Below are 20,530 nucleotides of genomic sequence, written 5' to 3'. Positions count from 1 at the left end.
GGTCCGCGACCATCTCATCGACCCATCGCTACGCAGGAACATGCATCCGACACACCACGTCGGGTGCCGCAACAAAAGAGCGAGTGACCTTCTAAGAATGTGTGGCAACAGCGATGAAGTGGTGTACGTGGACGCCGCGGGATACCCAGAGGGAAGGCATACTCACGTTATCGCCGTTGTGAATCGCACAGCCAAATGCATCCCGAGCTCCACAGTGCATACGGGGCACACAGAGGCGGCCGAAGAGGCGGCGATTGCTCTTGCACTGGTCGCAGCACTGGAGGCTCCAGTCGTGATCAGCGACTCGCAAGCTGCCGTCCGTGGCTTCGCGCACGGTCGCATTTCATGTCTGGCGGCCCAGATATTACAATCAAGTAATGGCAACAAGGACGGCGGTGAGCTTCGAGGAGCGATGGCCTCGGCGTCGTCGTCCTCGTATCTCAAAACTGAAAATGTGAATGTATTCCTTTTGTGGACCCCGGCTCACACCAGTGTCCCGTTGCAGGTAGCCAGGTGGCCCACACCGCAGCTTAAGATCTTACTCACCGAGCCGCGGCCGATTCGGTGGCTGCCTTCACCTTCGAGAGCGGGATGATGGAACTATCCACACAACAACAACTGGAATGGTCGTGGGGTGATTGACTGACCACATTCAACGACATTACACAACATAAACAGATGCAAACACCCACCACCACACAACAAGCTGGACAAAAGACAGTCCGTAACTCTGAGGTTATTACAAACAAATACGTACCCCAGCCCGGTGATCCTACGCCTGTGTTATCCTTACCTATACCCGACGGATGCATGTAAAGCATGTGGGGAAAGGGCCACACTGTGGCACATGCTTTGGTAGTGTGCTGGAAAAGTTGGCGTCACTGCCACTGCTTCCTTTGCGACGTATGTTAGGCAGGGACGAACTCCGAGGCCAATTGCTGCTGCTATTACCACGTGAGGGCAGGGGCCGGCCTCCACCACGACTGCGGTCACTGTTGCCGATCAGCGGCGTCAGCTGCGCTGCCCCTGGAAGGCAGCCCTCGCCAGCGACGAGCTGGTCGACCAGCTTAGGGCCATCCAGCAATCTGAAGATGCCGCCCGGGTCCAAGGACTTTGAGCGGGCACCTGAGGCACTGCCATCATAATCCACGAAGAGTGGGAAGGGAAAGGGGTGAATCCCCTCTTCTCCACCTCGCCCGGTAAAAACTGGGGGACGTTAAATAAAGTTTTTCATTTATTCATTCATCTCAATGCACGCCTCCCACAGGCGTGTTCATGGGTGTATCTCCTCTTTCAGACAAATTCTTTTGTTCTATTTGCAGCGTGGAAATTTACACACTCGAAGGCAGCAAGGGTACACATGCAGCACTCTTGTGCTGCTTGTTTTGCTTTATGAAGTATTGCAGATAAATATAAGGGCAGGTGGTCACCAGGGGCACTCGCATTGTGTCGGCAACGCGGCTTTGATTGGATACCTCATGAGCACGTTGAAATTGAATGCGAGACATTGTAGCTACATGGTGATACCACTTTTACTTCTCAGTGTATGTTCCATAGTCTGCACGAAAAAGCTGATAGATTAATCATGCCCCTTGACGTGAGTACTTCTTCTCGGCAAAAGCAAACGTGGTGGGCGTACCGGATTTTCACCACGGGCATCTGTGAATCAAACTGATTGACGAGTCAACTCGGATACAAACTCATTGATTCTTAGAAGGCCCGCGTTGAACTCTTTGATGGATTGATATGTAGGGTTTAACATCCCAAAACCACCATATGATTATGAGAGACGCAGTAATGGAGGGCACCGGGAATTTCGACCACCTGGGGTTCTTTAACGTGCACCCAAATCTAAGCACACGGGCCTCAGCATTTTTGCCTCCATCGAAAATGCAGCCACCGCAGCCGGAATTCGATCTCGCGACCTGCGGATCAGCAGCCGAGTACCTGAGCCACGAGATCACCGCGGTGGGGCGAGTCAAACTCGTGACTGTGATGGTTACGGTGTCACTGTCAAGTGTTTGATGCGGTGAACGCTAAGCGGCAGCATCATTGCATATAAAATAATTTGGTTAGCTTACACTGCTTGAGCAAGGCTGGATCCATAGAGAAGCTTGTGATAATTTAGCTTCTTGCAGCTTTTTAAGTTGGTTGTCTACTGATATGAGTGGTCAGCTTTGAAATGAAGACCGCATCTGCTATGTCTTACTTTTGATTGTATTTATTGGCTGAGGCTTAACGACCACAACGCCGAGCTCTATTGTCTTCATTAATAAGGCTTCAATTAAAAGGCAATTATCTCGATCATAATTAGTGAAGTCATGATTAGTATGGAGCTATTAAACATAATCCTAATCAGTAGATACCAATTGTTATCATATTAGTAAGGGTTGATTAACAAGGTTTTATTTAGCGTCCTCAAGACTAACGTCGAATTATTTAGCAATCAACTAGCATGTTTTAGTCCGGTTCTAGCAATACATACTGTCCAGCCAAAAAAATCGCAGCATAGCCGCGGAGTGAATAATGATGAGCTGGGCAAAGCTTCGGAGCGTTTTATCGGTAAACCATGAATCGTCTGTCTGTTTGTCTGTCTGTCTGTCTGTCTGTCTGTTCATCCACCTGTCTGTTTGTCTGTCTATCTGTCTGTTCATCAGCCTGTCTGTCCGTCTGTCTATCCATCTGTCCGTCTGTCCGTCTGTCTATCCATCTGTCCGTCTGTTCGTCCGTACACACCTGCTAAGTGAGCCATCGAACCAGGCGGTGATGTAACACAAGCTAGGAGGGACTGACCCACGGCTTCATGAGCTTCACCCCTAATATAGCTAATTAGCCAGCTGCATGTGCATAGGTGCTAGCAGGCGATGACAACAAATACAATGCGCACCGGGCGGGCAGCGCGCTAAAATGTGCAGGCCCACTATGATAACACGTGGCCTTTGGTTTAGCTATATAGTCCCTATGTTGTAAGACACTTGGCTGGTACTCATCTCAGAGGCCACCGTGCTGATTATTCTAAGGCCGAGTTACCCAGTCAAAAAGCATTGGAAAAATATCAATTGGCATCAATTGGTCTTCAAACTGTTGGACTTTCGTCACCAGTTGGAAATATACCAACTATATCCAATTGGTAAACCAGTTCATATCCAATTGGATCAGTTCATATTGGATTGGTTATAACAATTTAGACAAAACTGGTGGCTAATTGGTTGACCACAAGATGTGGACTGCGGTCTAATTGGCCATTCAATTGAAGCTAACTGGTGCCAAAATAGCTAACCAGTTAAAGTGAACTGGCGTGCAACTGGTAATAATCGTAAATGATCACCTAGTTGAAACTAGGTGGTGTTCAATTGGCTAATAAATTCGAATAAATGTAGTTATGCTTGGAATTATGAATGTAATCCCGACATGTTGAAGGACTAGATAGGCCCAGTGAACGTGCTGAAAGAGTGCAGTCAGAAGGCGGGAGAGGGGTGGCTGCCGGGTTTTACTGCAAAGTTGGTGAAATGCACGCGACATTCCACTGCCTGGCCGAGGTTCGGAGGCCTTTTGATGATGCACTATACTTCGCGACAACTTTCTGAGGCAGTACAGCCAAAGCTACGTGGGTGCTCTGCACATGTGTTACTACAAAAAGTCGTTCATTTGCGTGGGATTTTACTTTCGGTTTCGCAAGCACATCAAACATGTACATTTTTGCACGAGCAAATGTAACATTTTTTGGAAGGAAATCAATACAATGTTCAATTTTCAAAGAAAAAGAACAAGAAGCTTTATAGAAGCGTACAGGTTTCTTTCAGAAAACAAAGCAGGAACTGAGCGAATAAAAAAAACAACCCAGAAGGCTTGAAACCATTTTTTTTATTTTAATGCACACTGGGTCGGTATCATTGTTTTTTTTTTTTTCTTTAGGAGATGCAAGAACTTTCAGGAGATGCTCATGTTATTTTTTATAGGACGTGAAGGCATCGATGGAAACCTTGGCCATGACTGCTCATAAGCGAGCGTACATCTGACGTTCGTTAGAGTCAAAGTTTACTTCACCAGAGCAATTTTGGATAGTATTCACAGCTAAAAGCTGCGCGAGGCAGCTTGACATGGTCCCTGAAGACCCTCTACATAGCAGCATACGACGTCAACAGTACGATAGGGTTTGTAAGATTATACTTAAACATACATGAGTCATACTGTAAAAAAAAACTGTAGTTTGGAATATATCAACCAATAGGAGTAAGATACAGAGAATTATAGTGAGATTTCGCTATTAAACTTCAAGTACACTATAAAGAACATTGAATTACAAAAGATACATAAAGTACAGCAATTTATAAAACAACAGTAATGCGTAATGTATAAAGATAGAAATGTTGAAATAGAGACATGCGGTATGGCAAGATGAGCTAAAGTTTGCATAGTCAAGACATATATACACACGGGCTACAACATAGATGCAAAAAATACACGCAGCTGCCGGTTTGTAGCGGTAGTAAGTTCTGTATATTTATGTATAATGGATGGCAAATTATAGTGCAGTGCTTGTAAGTTGTATGTGGGTCGGTAATGAGGAACAAACCATGCTCAAATATGTCTCGTACGTATGACAGTGTTATTAATTTTATGTGGGATATAGTTTTCAGGAGTTTTTTTATAAGCATTAGAAAACAAGGAAGCATGTAAAATTCCGAGCTTGTACAAGTGTTTAACCCATATGACAGTTTATTCTTGAAAGACTGTTCTAGTTGAGACCAGTAGGAAAGGCCTGCAATGTGTCGAAGAATCTTTTTTTGCAGAAGCAAGATTTATTTAGGTTCTGTTTAGTTGGGGTGATCCAAACCAGGTTGCAGTTGTTAAGGTGGGATGCGAATAGCACGTTGTATATTTGAAGCTTTAAATTTGATGGGAGTGAGCGTTGACATCATGATAATGCTCCAGTAGTTGATGACAGTCTCTTACACAGCTCTTCTACGCGTGAGCTTTAACTAAGAAGAGAGGCAAAAGTAACCTTGAGTATCTTGTGTTCACCTACCACAGCAATGTTTTGACTTACGTATGGAATAAAATTTAATATTTGAACAGATTTACTTCTTGCATAATATATAGCAATTATAGTTTTTGTTGGGCTTGTCTTAAGTTCACTTAGGCTGGACCATGTAGACAGCGTTGACAGCGTCTTATTGCATTCAGAGACAAGATCACCTATATTAGGCCCCAAAATAGTATAGCGCTGTCGTTGGCATATATGACAAATTTTGCTGTCTTACCAATATTTACGAGGTCATAAATATATAAATCACATATTAAGCGTCCTAAAATGCTTCCTTGTGGCACGCTTCTTGAAATAGAAAAAAATGGTGATTTAGAGACCTGCAAGCATACGTATTGCTGGCGGTTTTGCAAGTAAGATTTCAGTAAATCTAATGGTTTTCTGCGAATACCACATGCGAACAATTTGACCGTGAGAATATGATGACTGAGTGAATTGAACGCTTTGGAGAAGTCAATGAACAGAACTAGCGTATAAAGTCTTTTTTTGATGTTGTGTACTCTAAATTCTTTCATTGTTAGTAGGGCTGTTTCAGTTGACTTTCCTTTTCGAAACCCGAATTGCGAGTCTGATAGGATATGTTTGCTGAAAAAAAAAAAACTTTTTATGCGATTACAGATGATTTTCTCTAAACTTTCGGAAAAGACTAAGAGGACGGATGTTGGTCTATAGTTTTTCATGCACTGTTGGCCACCTCCTTTGTGTATAACAGAAACCCTTGCTTGCTTCATTTCTTCGGGGAAGGTTGCAGTAACTAGCGCAAGGTTCAAAATATGCTTTAGCACAGAGCAGATACAGGCAATGACGTATGTGACTGGCTTTATCTGCGAATTGTCTAAATCTAGGGCCCTGCTGTTTGTGAGACCCATGAACATTCTAACAATTTCATCTTTATCGGTTGGAGTTAAAAACAAATTGTCACTAACGATGTACTCCGAAAAATTGAGTTTGTGACATGGAGCCGAATTTTCTCTTAGAATTAGGCATGACAGCATTCACAAAGTATGCATTAAGGTGTTCAACCAATACAGTAAGACGTTGACCATCAGCAAGAATACTTTCTGGAGTTACCTGCTTCTTGTCACGACACAAAACGGAGTTCCTTACCTTCCATGCAGTGTCCAGGCGTTTCTTCGTGATATCAGAAAAAATAGAACAATAATGAGTAATTTTAGCACGCTTAAGCTTCCTGTTCAGCTTATTTCATAGTGACTTGAATTCTGTCAAGTGTCACGGGAATTGGGGGGGCAGGAATAGATGGTAAAGTTTAATTTTATTTTTCTCATATCAAAGTGTGCACGCGTTACCCATGGTTTTCTTATCTTTTTAGATTGTTTACAGGTTTTGAATGGAAAAGGGTTAATGTAGATGGGCAGAAAGGTTTTGAGAAATCTGAAATGAGCCTCATTTACTTTTTTCACTCGCATGACATGTGATTAATCGCGATTACTGATTTAATGCCCGAATGACTGCAAGGCTGTGCGAATGACTGCAAGGAGGTTCGAGCTTGGACCTGGGCAGACGCCTGAGTGCTGCATTGAAGCCTCTTTTATCGGACTACAGCTCTTCCTTTGCGCTGCTACTGTGCACTTGGGTCATCGAGGGGCGTTCATTTCGAACCTTAAACACCTTCCCTCCTTAGCTATATAATGTAGAAGCTAGTCGAGGAGTAAGGAAATGAACTCCTTTAGTGAAAAAGGTGAATAGTACAGTCAAGGATGTAAAGGAGCATCTCTACGGGCAAACTACCTAGCACCACACCCCTTACCAAGAGCATATATGCATCCCATCTAGTATAACTACTTGTAGAACTAAAATTCAGCCCTGCTCAATTAGCAAAACACTGCCCTGGAGTCAGTAAACACTGCTTTTGGGATCAGATAAAATTTTCAGGTAACAACTTGCCAATATTATCACAATGCAGCCGTGTAATATCCGGTGACCTTGATGGTTACCAGTGACCAGCGCTAGCCTGGAAAAAAAAAAAGAAAATGAGTGATTGCGCGCACGCGTCTGCAGAAAAGCGGTTGTTGTGAGGGAGGTCCGGTAAGTTGTGGCAAAACTGCGTGCTGTGGTACATTCGAGAACTAAAAAAATATACAAGCAAAAGCAAATATGGCGACACGGGGAGCGGCGGCATGAGCAGGTTCTAAGTGTGTTGTGGTTGTCACCGAGTATAAACTCCCCGCGAGCGCGGCAAGCAAGACGGCACATGTCCGGAGAAGGCTGCCTTGCACAGAGGAAAAAACTGGGGAGGGGGGACGGGAATGTGCTCATTCCTTGAGACATTGTCTTCGAGGCTTGTTCTGGTTTTTCATGGCAGAAATAAAATGCAAATTGACACAAACATGAACAAAGTCATTATGCCACAAATGTTTCACTTGCAACCCTGGTGAAATTGTTTCTTTTTCCCCAGCTTGCTCACCCGTCTCGAGTGCTTGGACTGATTCTTATGCACCTGGTGTCAACAGGAGTCGGCATGATGGAGTACTTCAAAGATAAGGTAGGCTGCATGGCTCTTGACTCACGCAAGCACAAGCTACGGAGTGCGGGAATTTCTGTGGGGCACAGAGAATGAGTGCACAGTGTACGTTGGATTATCCGCCACGCCTTTTCTTTTCTCTCCAAGTGCTACTGTTGAACGCATCTCATTGAAGTTTCTCTATAAAATATTTCTACAAACTATCTACAACTATAACACAGTAAGTCAGACGAGGGGTCAGCTCTGAGGTATACAAACCCATGCGTGTTTCGTCTTTCGACGCATGCATTCGTTCATTGTGTATTGGGTGCCGAAACGTCCATTTTGTTGTGCTGTGTTACTTTTTAGTTGGTGGTTGTACGTTTTTTTCAACTATTATTTTTTTCTTCAGACGAGTTTTCATCAAACGCTAGACTTGAGTAACTCTTTCTTTAGGCTAGCTGGTGTATACAAGGAACATAATGCAAGACTGCGCTAAAAACACTCACAAAGGAGATCAATGTACACATGACGTGCCGAAGCTTCCAACGTCATTACAGAATGTCAAAAGGAGCCAATGTCAACATAAATCACCTGCTCTCATTGCTCCCCCATCGTTACTTTCATATCAGCGACAGACCCCCTTAGGGCCATCTTTCCTTTAAGCACGATCATGAAATGGTTCTGATGCAGTGGCTAAAATATGTATACCGACAAAATGAAAAATAGACAGAAATACACAACGACCACAAACGAACACATTTAAAGTTACAAGCAGGGACACTCAGTCACATTACCATAAAGCCAACGGAAAACTCGGTGCGAATCCGGAACTCCTGCAATGAAAATCTAGGTGCCCCGGTGTTTGTACATACTGCCAGCCTATGCGCCCATTCTGTGTACATTGTTTTGTTGTCCTTGCCTCTTAGCGCAGCCATGTTATGTACTTAGTCTTCAGAGACTTCTTCTCCTCACTTTTTCCTAAACAAGAATCTCTTCTCCCAAAATGCTGCCAAGGCCGGTCAGTGTGGACTGCGCAGAGGCCAGGCGTGTGCGGGTTCACTAGTTCACCACTGAGACGGTTTTGAGGCATTGATTACTGTTCCCTCTTTCACAGGAACTACAAGAAACTAAAAGTGTTAAAACGCGAAGGCGTTAAAACCCGCGTCGCTGAAACTCCTGTGTGAACGGCGCTACCTGTGAACGAAAAATCGGCGTTCAAGTTAAAAATCGCAATTTCGGGGAATAATTAAAATCGGTGGTTTGTGATGAAATGCAAATCAGGCCTTCTGCATGGCAGTCAAATATTTTACAACAAAGCCACACCCGTGCTTGAAAGTGGCTTGAAAAACAAAATTTTGGCATATCCCATCCCTGGAAGTACAAGAAAAGCTAAAAAACTTCTAGTAAATGTCCAAAAAGGATAGTCCAAAAGCATATAAAAAGTCTTGTTGAGATGTTATTTAAACCTAAGCAGCTTGAAAACCTCCTGTAGTTGTGCTAATGCCACGTTATTATACGGCTAGAAAACTTCTAGCAAGAAGTCTAAAAAACGGCTTTCTAGATTTTTTAAAAAACCTTTGTAAACATTTACTATACTTATATTATCAGAAGCCTAGTAAACTTCTTGCCAAGATTCTAGAAAGAGTTTCGCTAGACCTTTTAACACCTTTTATAGACATTTATTTTTCATGCAAACCAGCTTGTTGGGCATTTCCCGTGGTTGATTTGCTGCACGATGTCAGTGTTTTACAATCGGTGCATTTAGCTGTTCACTGTCGAGAGTGAAAAGTAGGAGCATCAACATAATTTGGCATCAAATTATTGCTGGCACTTTTCAAATCAGCAAAATTGGTGCCATAATTGTTGAAAGAATTGATTAGTGACTGTCATCTATCATTACGATACTCTGTGTTGCCTGGAGGCAAGACCGGTTTTTGAACGTGAACTCATTATTGTTTCTGGTGTTGACTGGAATGCATCATACTGCACATCCAAAAGTAAATGCAAAATTTCAACAAATCTTGTTGCATACTTGCAACCTTTACTATACATAACAATGACTACACACTTTGTCCCAAAACTTGCATACTCTATAGTAACTATAATTATACAAATCAATTGAGGGGCTGGCCAGATGCTTGGTCCAGGAACCTGCACACATACAAAAGGCATAAACTGTTCTCTTTGAGCAGACTTCTATCAGTCCAACAAAATTTAGAAAACTAGCTTAGCAAACACATTGGCCCAGTATCAAACATATTAAGGTAGAAAAGTTGTTACAGCCAAAAAACAGCAGTTGAACAATTGATTTTTTTCTTGCCCTGTGTGCCTAAATTTAGGTATGTTAGAACCATGAGTAGTTGAAATTAATGGGTTTCACCACAAATCTGTGTTTACCAATCAAATTGTGATTTCAGCAACACCCCAAATTCTCATTCCATCCCAAAATACTCGCACAAAAGACACAGTGAAGTTAAAAACGCTACAGTATTTCATAATGCCTTCTGTCAGTCATCATTAACAATGTTAAACATGATTTGGTATCACTAATATATCACAAATAGTTATGTATTGGCAAAGTTAGGTATGATTAAGTATGACAATAGAAAATCACTTGATTGCACTTACGGCATTATATTCGAGAAGACAATGAAATAAGGTCACAAGAACAATTAAACAAAATATTCATTCAATATTACAGTAAAAATAAAACCATTGATCTGCTACAGCCTTATTTCATTGCAAAAAGTTCAGTTTTAAGTGACTTACTGCAGATTACACATAAATTAAACATTGCATAAAATCTTAGAAACCAGCACTGACACATTCAGAGACGTGCTTTGTGCTTGTAATAAAACTCAGCCCTATGAACAGAAAACTGCCTTTGCAGATAATTTATGTGTCCAGGGGTACAGAAAGTAAGACAATAATGCTGTCAGCTGCCCAATCAACTAAGAATACCAAAATTTTGGTGCCTACATTAAGTGGGTATGTTTGCAAAGAACAGTTTGTGGCAGTCGCGTTTCTACACACTCCCACTTGCAAAAATTCTTCGAGCATGTCTATGCTCTGAGATATTCTACTCGGAAGTTTATTGTGCTTTTCATGATTATGCATGCAAGGCAGCGAGGATCACCGAAACATTACTCCCTGGTGAGACAAGCAGTCAGTGCTTGCTATTCTAGCCGATAGTAAAAAGGTAACTATTATAATGCTTGTCTATGGCTTCGATCCATGATCTGATTATATGAGGCACCTCAGGGAGTAGTAGCTGTGTGCTAATTCTCACTGTCCGGCATGCATAATGATACAAGCCACAACTATACTTTCCAGCGGGATATCTGAGCACAGGCATGCCAGAATTCTTTGGACTAATGTAGAAATGTGACTCGCAAAAATGTTTAATACGTGCATGGCCGCCTGCTGCAGTCACTAATAAGTTCATTATTGAATCTTATTCAAGGGCAAGACTGACAGTGATAATTATTGTTGCACATTATGTTCCCCTGAGCTGTCTGCAAAGGTGGCTTTTACACACACAACTTACAGCACTGACTCTTTTAAAGAAAAACAAAAGGCTTAATATTGAACATCCTGAACATGGGAGAGACATGAATACAGCAACCAGGTGGCTCAGTGAAATTCCCCTTCCATAGGAAACAGAAGCCATGCGCAGCTGCTGTACATTCAGTAGCCAACTTTTCCACGAGCCACCATTGATGACAGGCTTGTCCGGAATCCTTTCATACTCAGTTCATACGAAGTGCATGCATAGGCTGCAATGGAAACACCGAAAAAACAATTTAGTGACATGATTGACACGTGTCTCTTAGCAAAAATGAATTTGTCAGTATATTTAAAATGATTTGAAACAATGTGTCTTAAAACAAGCAGGATGTACACAAACTAGAGATGTTGCATGCATGCTTTCTTGATAATGTTGGCAAACACAGTTGCAACCTTATGAAAGAAAATGCAATTTCTACATTGCAGATGTGTCAAAACCATGCTTGAATTGCGCTCGTGCATGGTGTATTGAAAGCAAATTAAATGATACCACAACACATACATAATGGTATGCACTTTCGTCAAGTATCCATTGCAGGTAACCTATAATATTGAACATGAATTTGAGTTTAAATACAACTAATGTAACTTTTTTTCAGGCTGCTCACACTAGGACAATTATACCTATAATGTCATAAATTGGTGTCAATAAGTTACTATTGTGTGCTGCCAAATTATGGTCATCAGTTTCAATGATTCTGGTTGGATAAAATGGCAGTACCTCTCACTCAAGCACCACAGGCTATTAATGTAAAAAAAAGATAAGAGGCACCCATCTTGAATCACACACCATTCCAATAAAGCATGCAAGCTTCTGCACCAATCTCCGGGAACCAGAATCTGGGGAGCTATTGACCGCGATTCAGCAATGAGATCTGATGAAACTGATTTCCGAATTTGTATAATTCCTTCAGTGCAAATAGCTTGAAAACTTGCAGTCTATATTTATACCGTATAAACTAGTATATAAGCAGAGATATTTTCAATAAAACAACGAGCTAAAGTCACCCCTCGTCTTATAGAGCGGTGTCTAGCCGACAGGGCACCGCTGTCTGGCAACATGTGGCTTGCATGTGCATGAAAAGCTGGACACGATCATATTCGCATTCGAATTCAATAGCAGGTTGTTGTTTTTTCTTCCTTGTCTGTTTTTTTGTGTGTGTGATTTGCCTCTGATCTGTTCCAAGTTCTCGCTCCGCTTGATATTGTGTTTCATTTTTAGTGGTTCTTTTTTTCGTTCTCTGAATATGAGTAGTGATACGTTCTTCCTTGTCTGTTTTTTTGTGTGTGTGATTTGCCTCTGATCTGTTCCAAGTTCTCGCTCCGCTTGATATTGTGTTTCATTTTTAGTGGTTCTTTTTTTCATTCTCTGAATATGAGTAGTGATACGAGAAGGCAGTACTCAGCTGCATTTAAACTAGAGGTTGTTGAGTTCGCAGAAGCGAATGGGAATATGACTGCTCAGTGCCGCTTTGGTGTATAAAAAGAAAGTGTGCATGATAGGAGGGTGCAGAAAGTGAAGCTACAGATGCGCAATCTTCGGAAAATGTCATTTCGTAGGCGAAGTGCGGATCATCCGCAGCTGGAGAATACACTAGGGAACTTTGTGTGGGAAGTTCATGCGTGCTCGTTGCCAGTGACCGTGGATACCATCCGCAAGGAAGCTGTGGAACTCGCTCGAGAAGCTGGGTTCACGAGAAAGAGTTTCGTGCACCAAACTCTGGGGTGCGTCGATTCATGAGACGCAAAGGATTTTCTTTCCGGTGTCGCGCATCCATCTGTCAGAAGCTTCCAGACGAGCTCGAGGGCAAGCTTATAAATTTTCAGGGCTTCCTGAATCGGCTTCGGGAGCAGAACAACTACATGATGGGTCAGATTGACAATGCCGATAAGACCCCCATGTGGTTTGACATGCCTTCATCGGCCATGATCATGCAGCGTGGCGCCAAGGATATGAAGCTGTTTTCCACTGGCAACAAGCACTCATGCTTCCCTGTCATGCTGGCATGCAAGGTAGATGGTAGAAAGCTTCCGCCCTTCATCATTTTCAAACTTAAGGCAATGCTGAAGGAAGTGTTCCCGCCCGGTGTTGTCGTTGGAATCAACAAAAGGGGATACATGAACGAGGGCATGATGCTCGAATGGATAAGAGTAGTCTAGAACTGTCAGCCAGGTGCACTGCTGCGTCTTCGCAGCATGCTGGTGTTAGATGCATTTTGTGGTCACTTAACTGACGCTGTGAAGCGCGTACTGGGCGGTGGAAAAATGGACCTCGCCATGATACCTGCTCGTATGACGTCCACCCTCGAACCAATTGGCGTTGTGCTAAACAAGCCGTTCAAGGACTGAGTGCGGCTAGAGTACCAAAAGTGGATGTCCGGCGACAACTCAAAGACACTGACGGGCCACCTACAGAGGCCTCCGCTTGCGACTGTTTGAGGCTGGGTGCTTTCCACCTAGCGTTCTTTGCCAGATTCCATGGCGGAAAATGCTTTTAAGAAATGTTTCATCAGCGACTCCCTGCATGGCAAGGAAGACGACGCACTGTGGGAGGCGCCCAGCGACAAACTCTCATCTTCAGAAGACAGTGGTGCTTCGCCTGAGGAATAGAAACAGTTGCGATGGTGGTTGAGGGGAGCTCCGACGATCGGGGTGCGATGAGCCCAATTTGCAAATAAATGTTGTTCGGAAATTTCGGGTTGTTTTCTTTTTTTCTTTTTCGGTAACTTGAACTTGGGGGATCGACCTATGTTCCCACTCGACCTATAGTCCAGATTATATGATATTATTCTCAAATTTGTTATATTATTTATTATTATTATTGTTTATTATTTATTATATTATTATATTATTTAAGTTATTCTCAAATTTACAAAGATAATTGCTAACAGAGTAAAGAAAACATTAGAATTCAATCAACCAAAGAAACAAGCAGGATTTCGAACAGGCTACTCAACAATTGACCACATTCATTCTATCAATCAGGTAATAAAGAAATGTTCAGAGTATAACCAACCACTATACATAGCCTTCATAGATTACGAGAAGGCGTTTGATTCAGTAGAAAAATCAGCCGTCATGCAGACACTGCGGAATCAGGGCGTAGGTTAAGTATATATAAACATTCTGGAAGAAATTTACACGGGATCAACTGCTACCATAGTGCTTCATAAAGAAAGCAACAGAATACCAATCAAGAAGGGTGTAAGGCAGGGGGACACAATCTCCCCAATGCTATTTACCGCGTGCTTACAGGAGGTTTTCAGAAGCCTAGCATGGGAGCAGTTAGGGATAAGAGTTAATGGAGAATACCTCAGTAACCTCCGCTTCGTCGACGACATTGCATTGCTGAGTAACTCAGGGGACGAATTGCAACTCATGATTACAGAGTTGAACAGGGAGAGCAGAAAGGTGGGTCTTAAAATTAATCCGCAGAAAATGAAAGTAATGTACAACAACCTCGGAAAGGAGCAGCGCTCTGAGATAGGTAATAGTGCACTTGAAGTTGTAAAAGACTATGTCTACTTAGGGCAGGTAATAACAGCAGAGCCGAACCACGAGATTGAAGTAACTAGAAGAATAAGAATGGGGTAGAGCACATTCGGCAAGCACTCTCAAATTATGACAGGTAGATTGCCACTATCCCTCAAGAGGAAGGTACCTATATAACAGCTGTATCTTGCCGGTACTTAGCCACGGAGCAGAAACCTGGAGACTTACAAAGAGGGTTCAGCTTAAATTGAGGACGACGCAGCGAGCAATGGAAAAAAAAATGGTAGGTATAACCTTAAAAGACAAGAAGAGAGCAGAGTAGATTATGGGACAAACGGGGGTTAAGGATATCATAGTTGAAATAAAGAATAGGAAATGGACTTGGGCCGGGCATGTAGTGCGTAGACAGGATAACCCCTGGTCATTAAGGGTAACTAACTGGATTCCCAGAGAAGGAAAGCGGGTTTGGGGGAGACAGAAGATTAGGTGGGCAGATGAGATTAAGAAGTTTGCGGGTATAAATTGGCAGCAGCAAGCACAGGACCGGGTTAACTGGCAGAACATGGGAGAGGCCTTTGTCCTGCAGTGGACGTAGTCAGGCTGATGATGATGATGATGATGATTCTCAAATAAATACGGTGTCCAATTTTACATTTTAACAGCAATATGTGCATGACTTATGCATGCTTACCGTGATTTATTACATTATCGCGAGTTTTAAGTGATAAATAAAATATGGATTCTGTACATACCACAGATTCCATCAACATTTGTAGCGCACACCTAGAAAGTTTATTTTATCCAATATACTGTTAAGCTTGTCATTAATCAGAAAATTTTATTGGAGGTGGTGCTCTAAACTATTCCTAATGTTCATACATGTAAAAGTGTTTAGCAAAGTTTCGACACCAAGGTAGGGCGAGGTGCATAAAAGATTTAATAAACCAAATCAAAATGCAAGCCTAGTGGAAACAAGCAGAGTAAAATCGATGGTGCTGGCACGCGTGGACTTATAACTGAATTAGTGCTCGCACAGTAAGGTACAGCAATTCGTCCACATTTAGTCATGAAATATTCATGCTAAAATACAATTCAGAATAAATGAATGGCTTAAAATGCACAGATTCAGACCGCATGAGGCAACCTATGTTGCTGGTGTATACCAGAAGTAAGAATTTTACTAAACAAACTGCATGAACACTTAAGTGTAGGTGCAACATTTGCGAGCCCTACCTAGGATGATGCAACATGCTGCACACGAATACGCATCAACTCGAGTATCACGGTAGTTGATAAAGACGCGTGCCGGCGCGGATGCGCACACCGGCATACATTTGGCCACTCGCAAGGAAAAAATTGAGAGACGTCAAACAGAACCGTGCCAAAACTTCTCTGATAGTAGTCATAACCTATAAATACTGTAGCTGTTTAAAATGAAACATACAGCAGATGAAACTGCCTTAGACATGTTGACTTCATTAGTACACAATATGAACAGGCATCAATGCCTACAGCTAGCAAACGCCCCAGAATTAATAAACAAAAATAGTGGTCACTCGTGAGCAAGGCCCCTCTCCAAAATCACTGACAGCAGAGGTGGACAGCCGCCACAACTCTACTCCAATCTGCCGCCGAATTCCTGCTACACGTGCATGCTTCACACTCCACAAAAAAGAAAAAACTTGTCTGCGCTTAACTTCGCACAACTTTGCCTATACACTGCTGAAGTACTACAGAAAAGCTGGGTCCCCATGTAAACAAAAGCTCACTTATTGTGCACATGGTAGGAAAAATATGGTGAGTGATAACAAAGCGCCGACAGCAGCAGTGTGGTACATACCTGGCGAGTGCTCCACAATACGAACCCACATGTCTTCGCTTGAGTATAGCGCATCTTCGTAATCATCAGCACTGGCAGAACACAAAACACAAACACAATGTGCAAGCACACTTTTAAAACCTGAGAGAAATCGACTCAAACCTGCTCCTTCGAGAGGCGACTGAGCGGCCGGTAAACACGTCCAGACAACTAAAATTGTTCTAGCCGCGCAAGCACACACCACATTTGCACATCTTAATTTTTTAATGATGACTAGAGAGCTGAATTATTACATTTAATAATGTAAAAAATATGTAAAAATATATACTATATAATTATGTGAAGCGAAAATTATTTTGATTCAAAAAAGAAACGTAGAAAACACCCTCAAGGCCTCATTCACGAATTCTATCAAAGTTCTAGAAACTAACTTTTAATAAACGTTTTGAAAAAAACCTTTGTAAAGAACATTTTCTCAGCGTCTTCTAAAAAACTTTCTGTGAAAAACGTTTATTCAACATGAAATATACCTAGATGTCCGCATACCTTTCTAATAGTTTCGAAAAGTTTATACGACGTTTCTTGTTTCTTGGGATGTACCTTGACAATCGACGTTATGCGAAGCATGTGGAGGGAAATGAACCATGTCTCATTTTTTTTTATCTTGTGACACGTTATGAAATGATGCTAAAGAAATGTGGAAATGCATGCACAAACACATGTTTAACAGCCACATATGTTTTGTATAATCAGTTGTTTATAGTTGCCTAACGAGGCTGACATCAACATGGATATTAGCAATGCCAGAAGCAGTAGCTAATTGAAGCGCTGGTGTTCGTGAGGATGGTAGCTCCAGACACTGCTGAATTAATCAAAACTACAAGTGACTTTAACCCAACGTTACGGCTGTATCATAGGAGTATATATGTAATGTCTATAAAATTGAACAGCCAGCAGTGTAACCACAATTGAAGTTTCACTAACACTGGGGTCTATTTGAAAAGTAGTTCCGAGACCTGGCGTGGCTCTGTAACAGAGTGCTGTATTACCACCCAGAATGCTGTTGTTCGATTCCTGCTGGGACTCTGACATCTATTCTTTGCATTCTTCATGTCAGTGCTCTCGATGTTAGCTTTGCGTAGTTTTGGCAATGCCACTAAAACTATACAAAGCTCAGACAAGTCATTGGGAAACTTACTGCGAGCTAAAGTAATAATAAAATGGCTGCAAGCTAATAAAACTGCTCCTAGATCATCATGACTGGGTCATTTATGTCGTGAAGTACCGTACATGCGTGCATGACGTTGAATTTCGTATTATGACCAGTCATTCATGCTTGTCATACTTTTTTATTATGCAGTGCCAATTTTAGTAAACGTTATATATATAACGGTCGTTACCACACCATCAGCGGGTTATATATGCTATGAGGTACATAACATGTATAACATGCTTTTCTTGTTATGAGCAGTCATTTATGCAGTGTTGTCATGCCATGCCAAGTTTGGTATACATCAAGTTAATAATACGACTGCTAGAGCACCATCACCGGGTCATGTATGTCGTATGTCAGAATCAGAAATGGTTTCATTTAGTTGTGAAATCAATACAGTATTTGTATATACAGAAGCAGGTTCTATAATCATAGACTGAATTGGGGCCTCCTAAAGCGGTTAATATAGACAGAAATAATTGAAGCATGAAACAGCAGAACAGAAAACAAGCAGCATAATACATCACAGGCACAAAAAGAGTTCTAGTTAAGAAACACAATAGCAGACAGCAGTAAAAAAAAACAGAAATTCGGCATCATAATAAATGACATTCAAACCTCTTTAACAGTTTTCATACAATTGCATTGTACAAGATAGTAAAAAGGAATGCGAAAGAAAACAGAATAGTGACATCTAATTTCAGCAGTGTGGGTGAGCAGCATTCATATGAAGTCATCAACATCAGTGTATCAAGATGATGCGATGGTTTTCATCACTGAAAAATTGTGCGAACATATGAAAGGGAACCAGAGCAACCAAAACTATCCAAATGATGAATGGTAGGAAACTTTTCAGTTCTTTTTATGAACATGCCGCTCGTTTGCGACGTTTTAATTTCTGGAGGTAGTGAATTCCAGAGAAGTGGGCCGTTTGTTTGCCTGGGTAGCAGGAACTAAAGGTATGATGAAATTGCGATTGCGTGGAAACCTTGTCAAGCTTTCATTCTCTAAACTTGATGAAGGGATTATAAACAAAGGAAGCTGATTTTTATTTGTTTCAAACCTTGCACTCCTAGAATATATTTGAAAGTGTTATTCATTATTAGGATGTTGTTAGCATGCGGGAGTGCTTTCCTACCACTATTGTAATTACTGCGGGTAAGTATTTTAATGGAGCGATTTTGCATAGTTTGTAGAAAGACAAGATGACTACTGTAGGCATTACCCCAAGACGTGATACAGTAATTGATATGATAATGAACTAAAGTGTACAAGCAAAGTAATGTGGTATGGCAAAATATATCACGGGATTTAATTAAAACATATATGTCATAAGATAAATTTTTTCACCAGTATGCAACAGGCAAATGAAACTTTAAGTGATGGTACAGTTTAATTCCCAAGAAGGGAGCCTCAACGTCTGCTTCAACTGTGAATGTATTGAAAAGTATTTATGTGATAAAATTAGGTTCGGCTTGGCGGGAGTGGAAGACAATGAATTTCGTTTTATTGGGATTGATTTGTAGTTTATTTGGGTACACCAAGTAGTCAAGCTTGAAAGGTCAGGATTTAGTTTCAGATTCAGAAAATAGAGGCATTTCTCAAAGTTAATAATTGTTGTGTTGTCTGCATACAGTAAACATTCTGAACTGGTAAATCAAGATGGCAGATCATTTATATAAATTATGAAAAGAAGTGGGCTAAAAATAGAGCCTTGTGGTCGTCTTATATTTGCTACTTTGGCTATAGATTCAATACCTGACAGACTGACAACTTCACCTATGTTGAGTAGGTAGTTTTTTTATAAATAATAGTGCAGGACCAGTTACGCTCATCGCTTCAAGTATCATAAAAAGAATGTGGGTGTTGATAGTGCTGAAAAAATCGTGTGAACTTTATAAAAATGAAACATCTGTAGCATCCCCTATCAATTGTTTTTTTCAGCTTTTTAATTAAAAATAACAAAGGGAGGTCCGTGGAATATGCTTCACAAAAACCAAATTGGGAAAGAGATGAAATCTGAAATTTATTGAGATATTTTGTTAGACAAATTTCGAGCAATTTTTCGAATGTTTTACTGAAAAAGGATATTATGCAAATTGGTCGGTAGTTAAATATCAGTGTACAGTAACTTTTTTTAAACATGGTAACGACTCTGCCACTTTTCAATTCGTGACAGGAAAGATGCCATTTTTGAAAGCTCGGTTGACGATAGATGCCAAATTATTTGAAAAGCATGACCAATCATTTTTACGTGGCTCCCGTGAATACCATCAGAGTCAGCACTTTGAGTTCAGGTTGGGAATGACATCGTGTACTTTATGAGATGTAGTAAAAAATGCAAAGAAAAATTGTGGCAGACGACGCAGGGGAAGATGATAGCCAGCATCGGCAATGATGTCCGAGTGAAACAGCTAGTTACTGAAAGCTTCAGCGATATCTGGTAGGATATCATATGTAACGTTTTTGTACTGAATAGTAGCGATACAAGAGGGCCTTTGATTCTTGTTCAGGAGGAAATTGATCATTTCCCATCTTTATTTAACATATTAACCTGGATTGCCAATTTTTCAATCATAATAATTCTTTCTTTCCATTTTTAGTCACATTATAAGGGTGTTACAGAATTTTTATGTAATGTGCCAGTTAATGTAAACTAAAGGTCTACGTTTTGTTTTTTTATACTGATTCTCTTTGTCTCATAGCTTCTTCACTAATTTTTCTATAATCTTTGAGGAATGGTATATACTTTTTTACACTTACTAACGTAAGTATGGCATTGAATGGGCGACAAAAATACAGATAAAAATTTTTTAAATGTAATTTGTCCTGTCAGTGTGCACAACATCATCAATGAACAATTCTTTGCCTAAATCATATTTTGTGTAAAATATATTGGTCGGTGAAGCGTTACAGTTGAAGTGGCAA

General features: G+C 41.3%; 1 protein-coding gene across 10 annotated transcripts in view; it reads left to right on the top strand.

Moving 5' to 3' along the window:
* The window catches only part of LOC142777415 (uncharacterized), a 498,660-nt gene that overhangs the window by 405,942 nt on the left and 72,188 nt on the right, over positions 1 to 20,530 (top strand). For all 10 annotated transcript variants that reach the window (XM_075881769.1, XM_075881776.1, XM_075881775.1 and 7 more), the window contains one exon: positions 7,464 to 7,550. In XM_075881769.1, coding sequence (XP_075737884.1) covers positions 7,464 to 7,550 — 87 coding nt within the window. The remainder of the gene's footprint in view (positions 1 to 7,463; positions 7,551 to 20,530) is intronic.

Source organism: Rhipicephalus microplus, chromosome X (assembly GCF_043290135.1).
Source record: "Rhipicephalus microplus isolate Deutch F79 chromosome X, USDA_Rmic, whole genome shotgun sequence".
Lineage (NCBI taxonomy): Eukaryota > Metazoa > Arthropoda > Arachnida > Ixodida > Ixodidae > Rhipicephalus > Rhipicephalus microplus.
The sequence above is the reverse complement of the archived record's forward strand: the minus strand, read 5'-3'. Positions and strand labels throughout refer to the sequence as shown.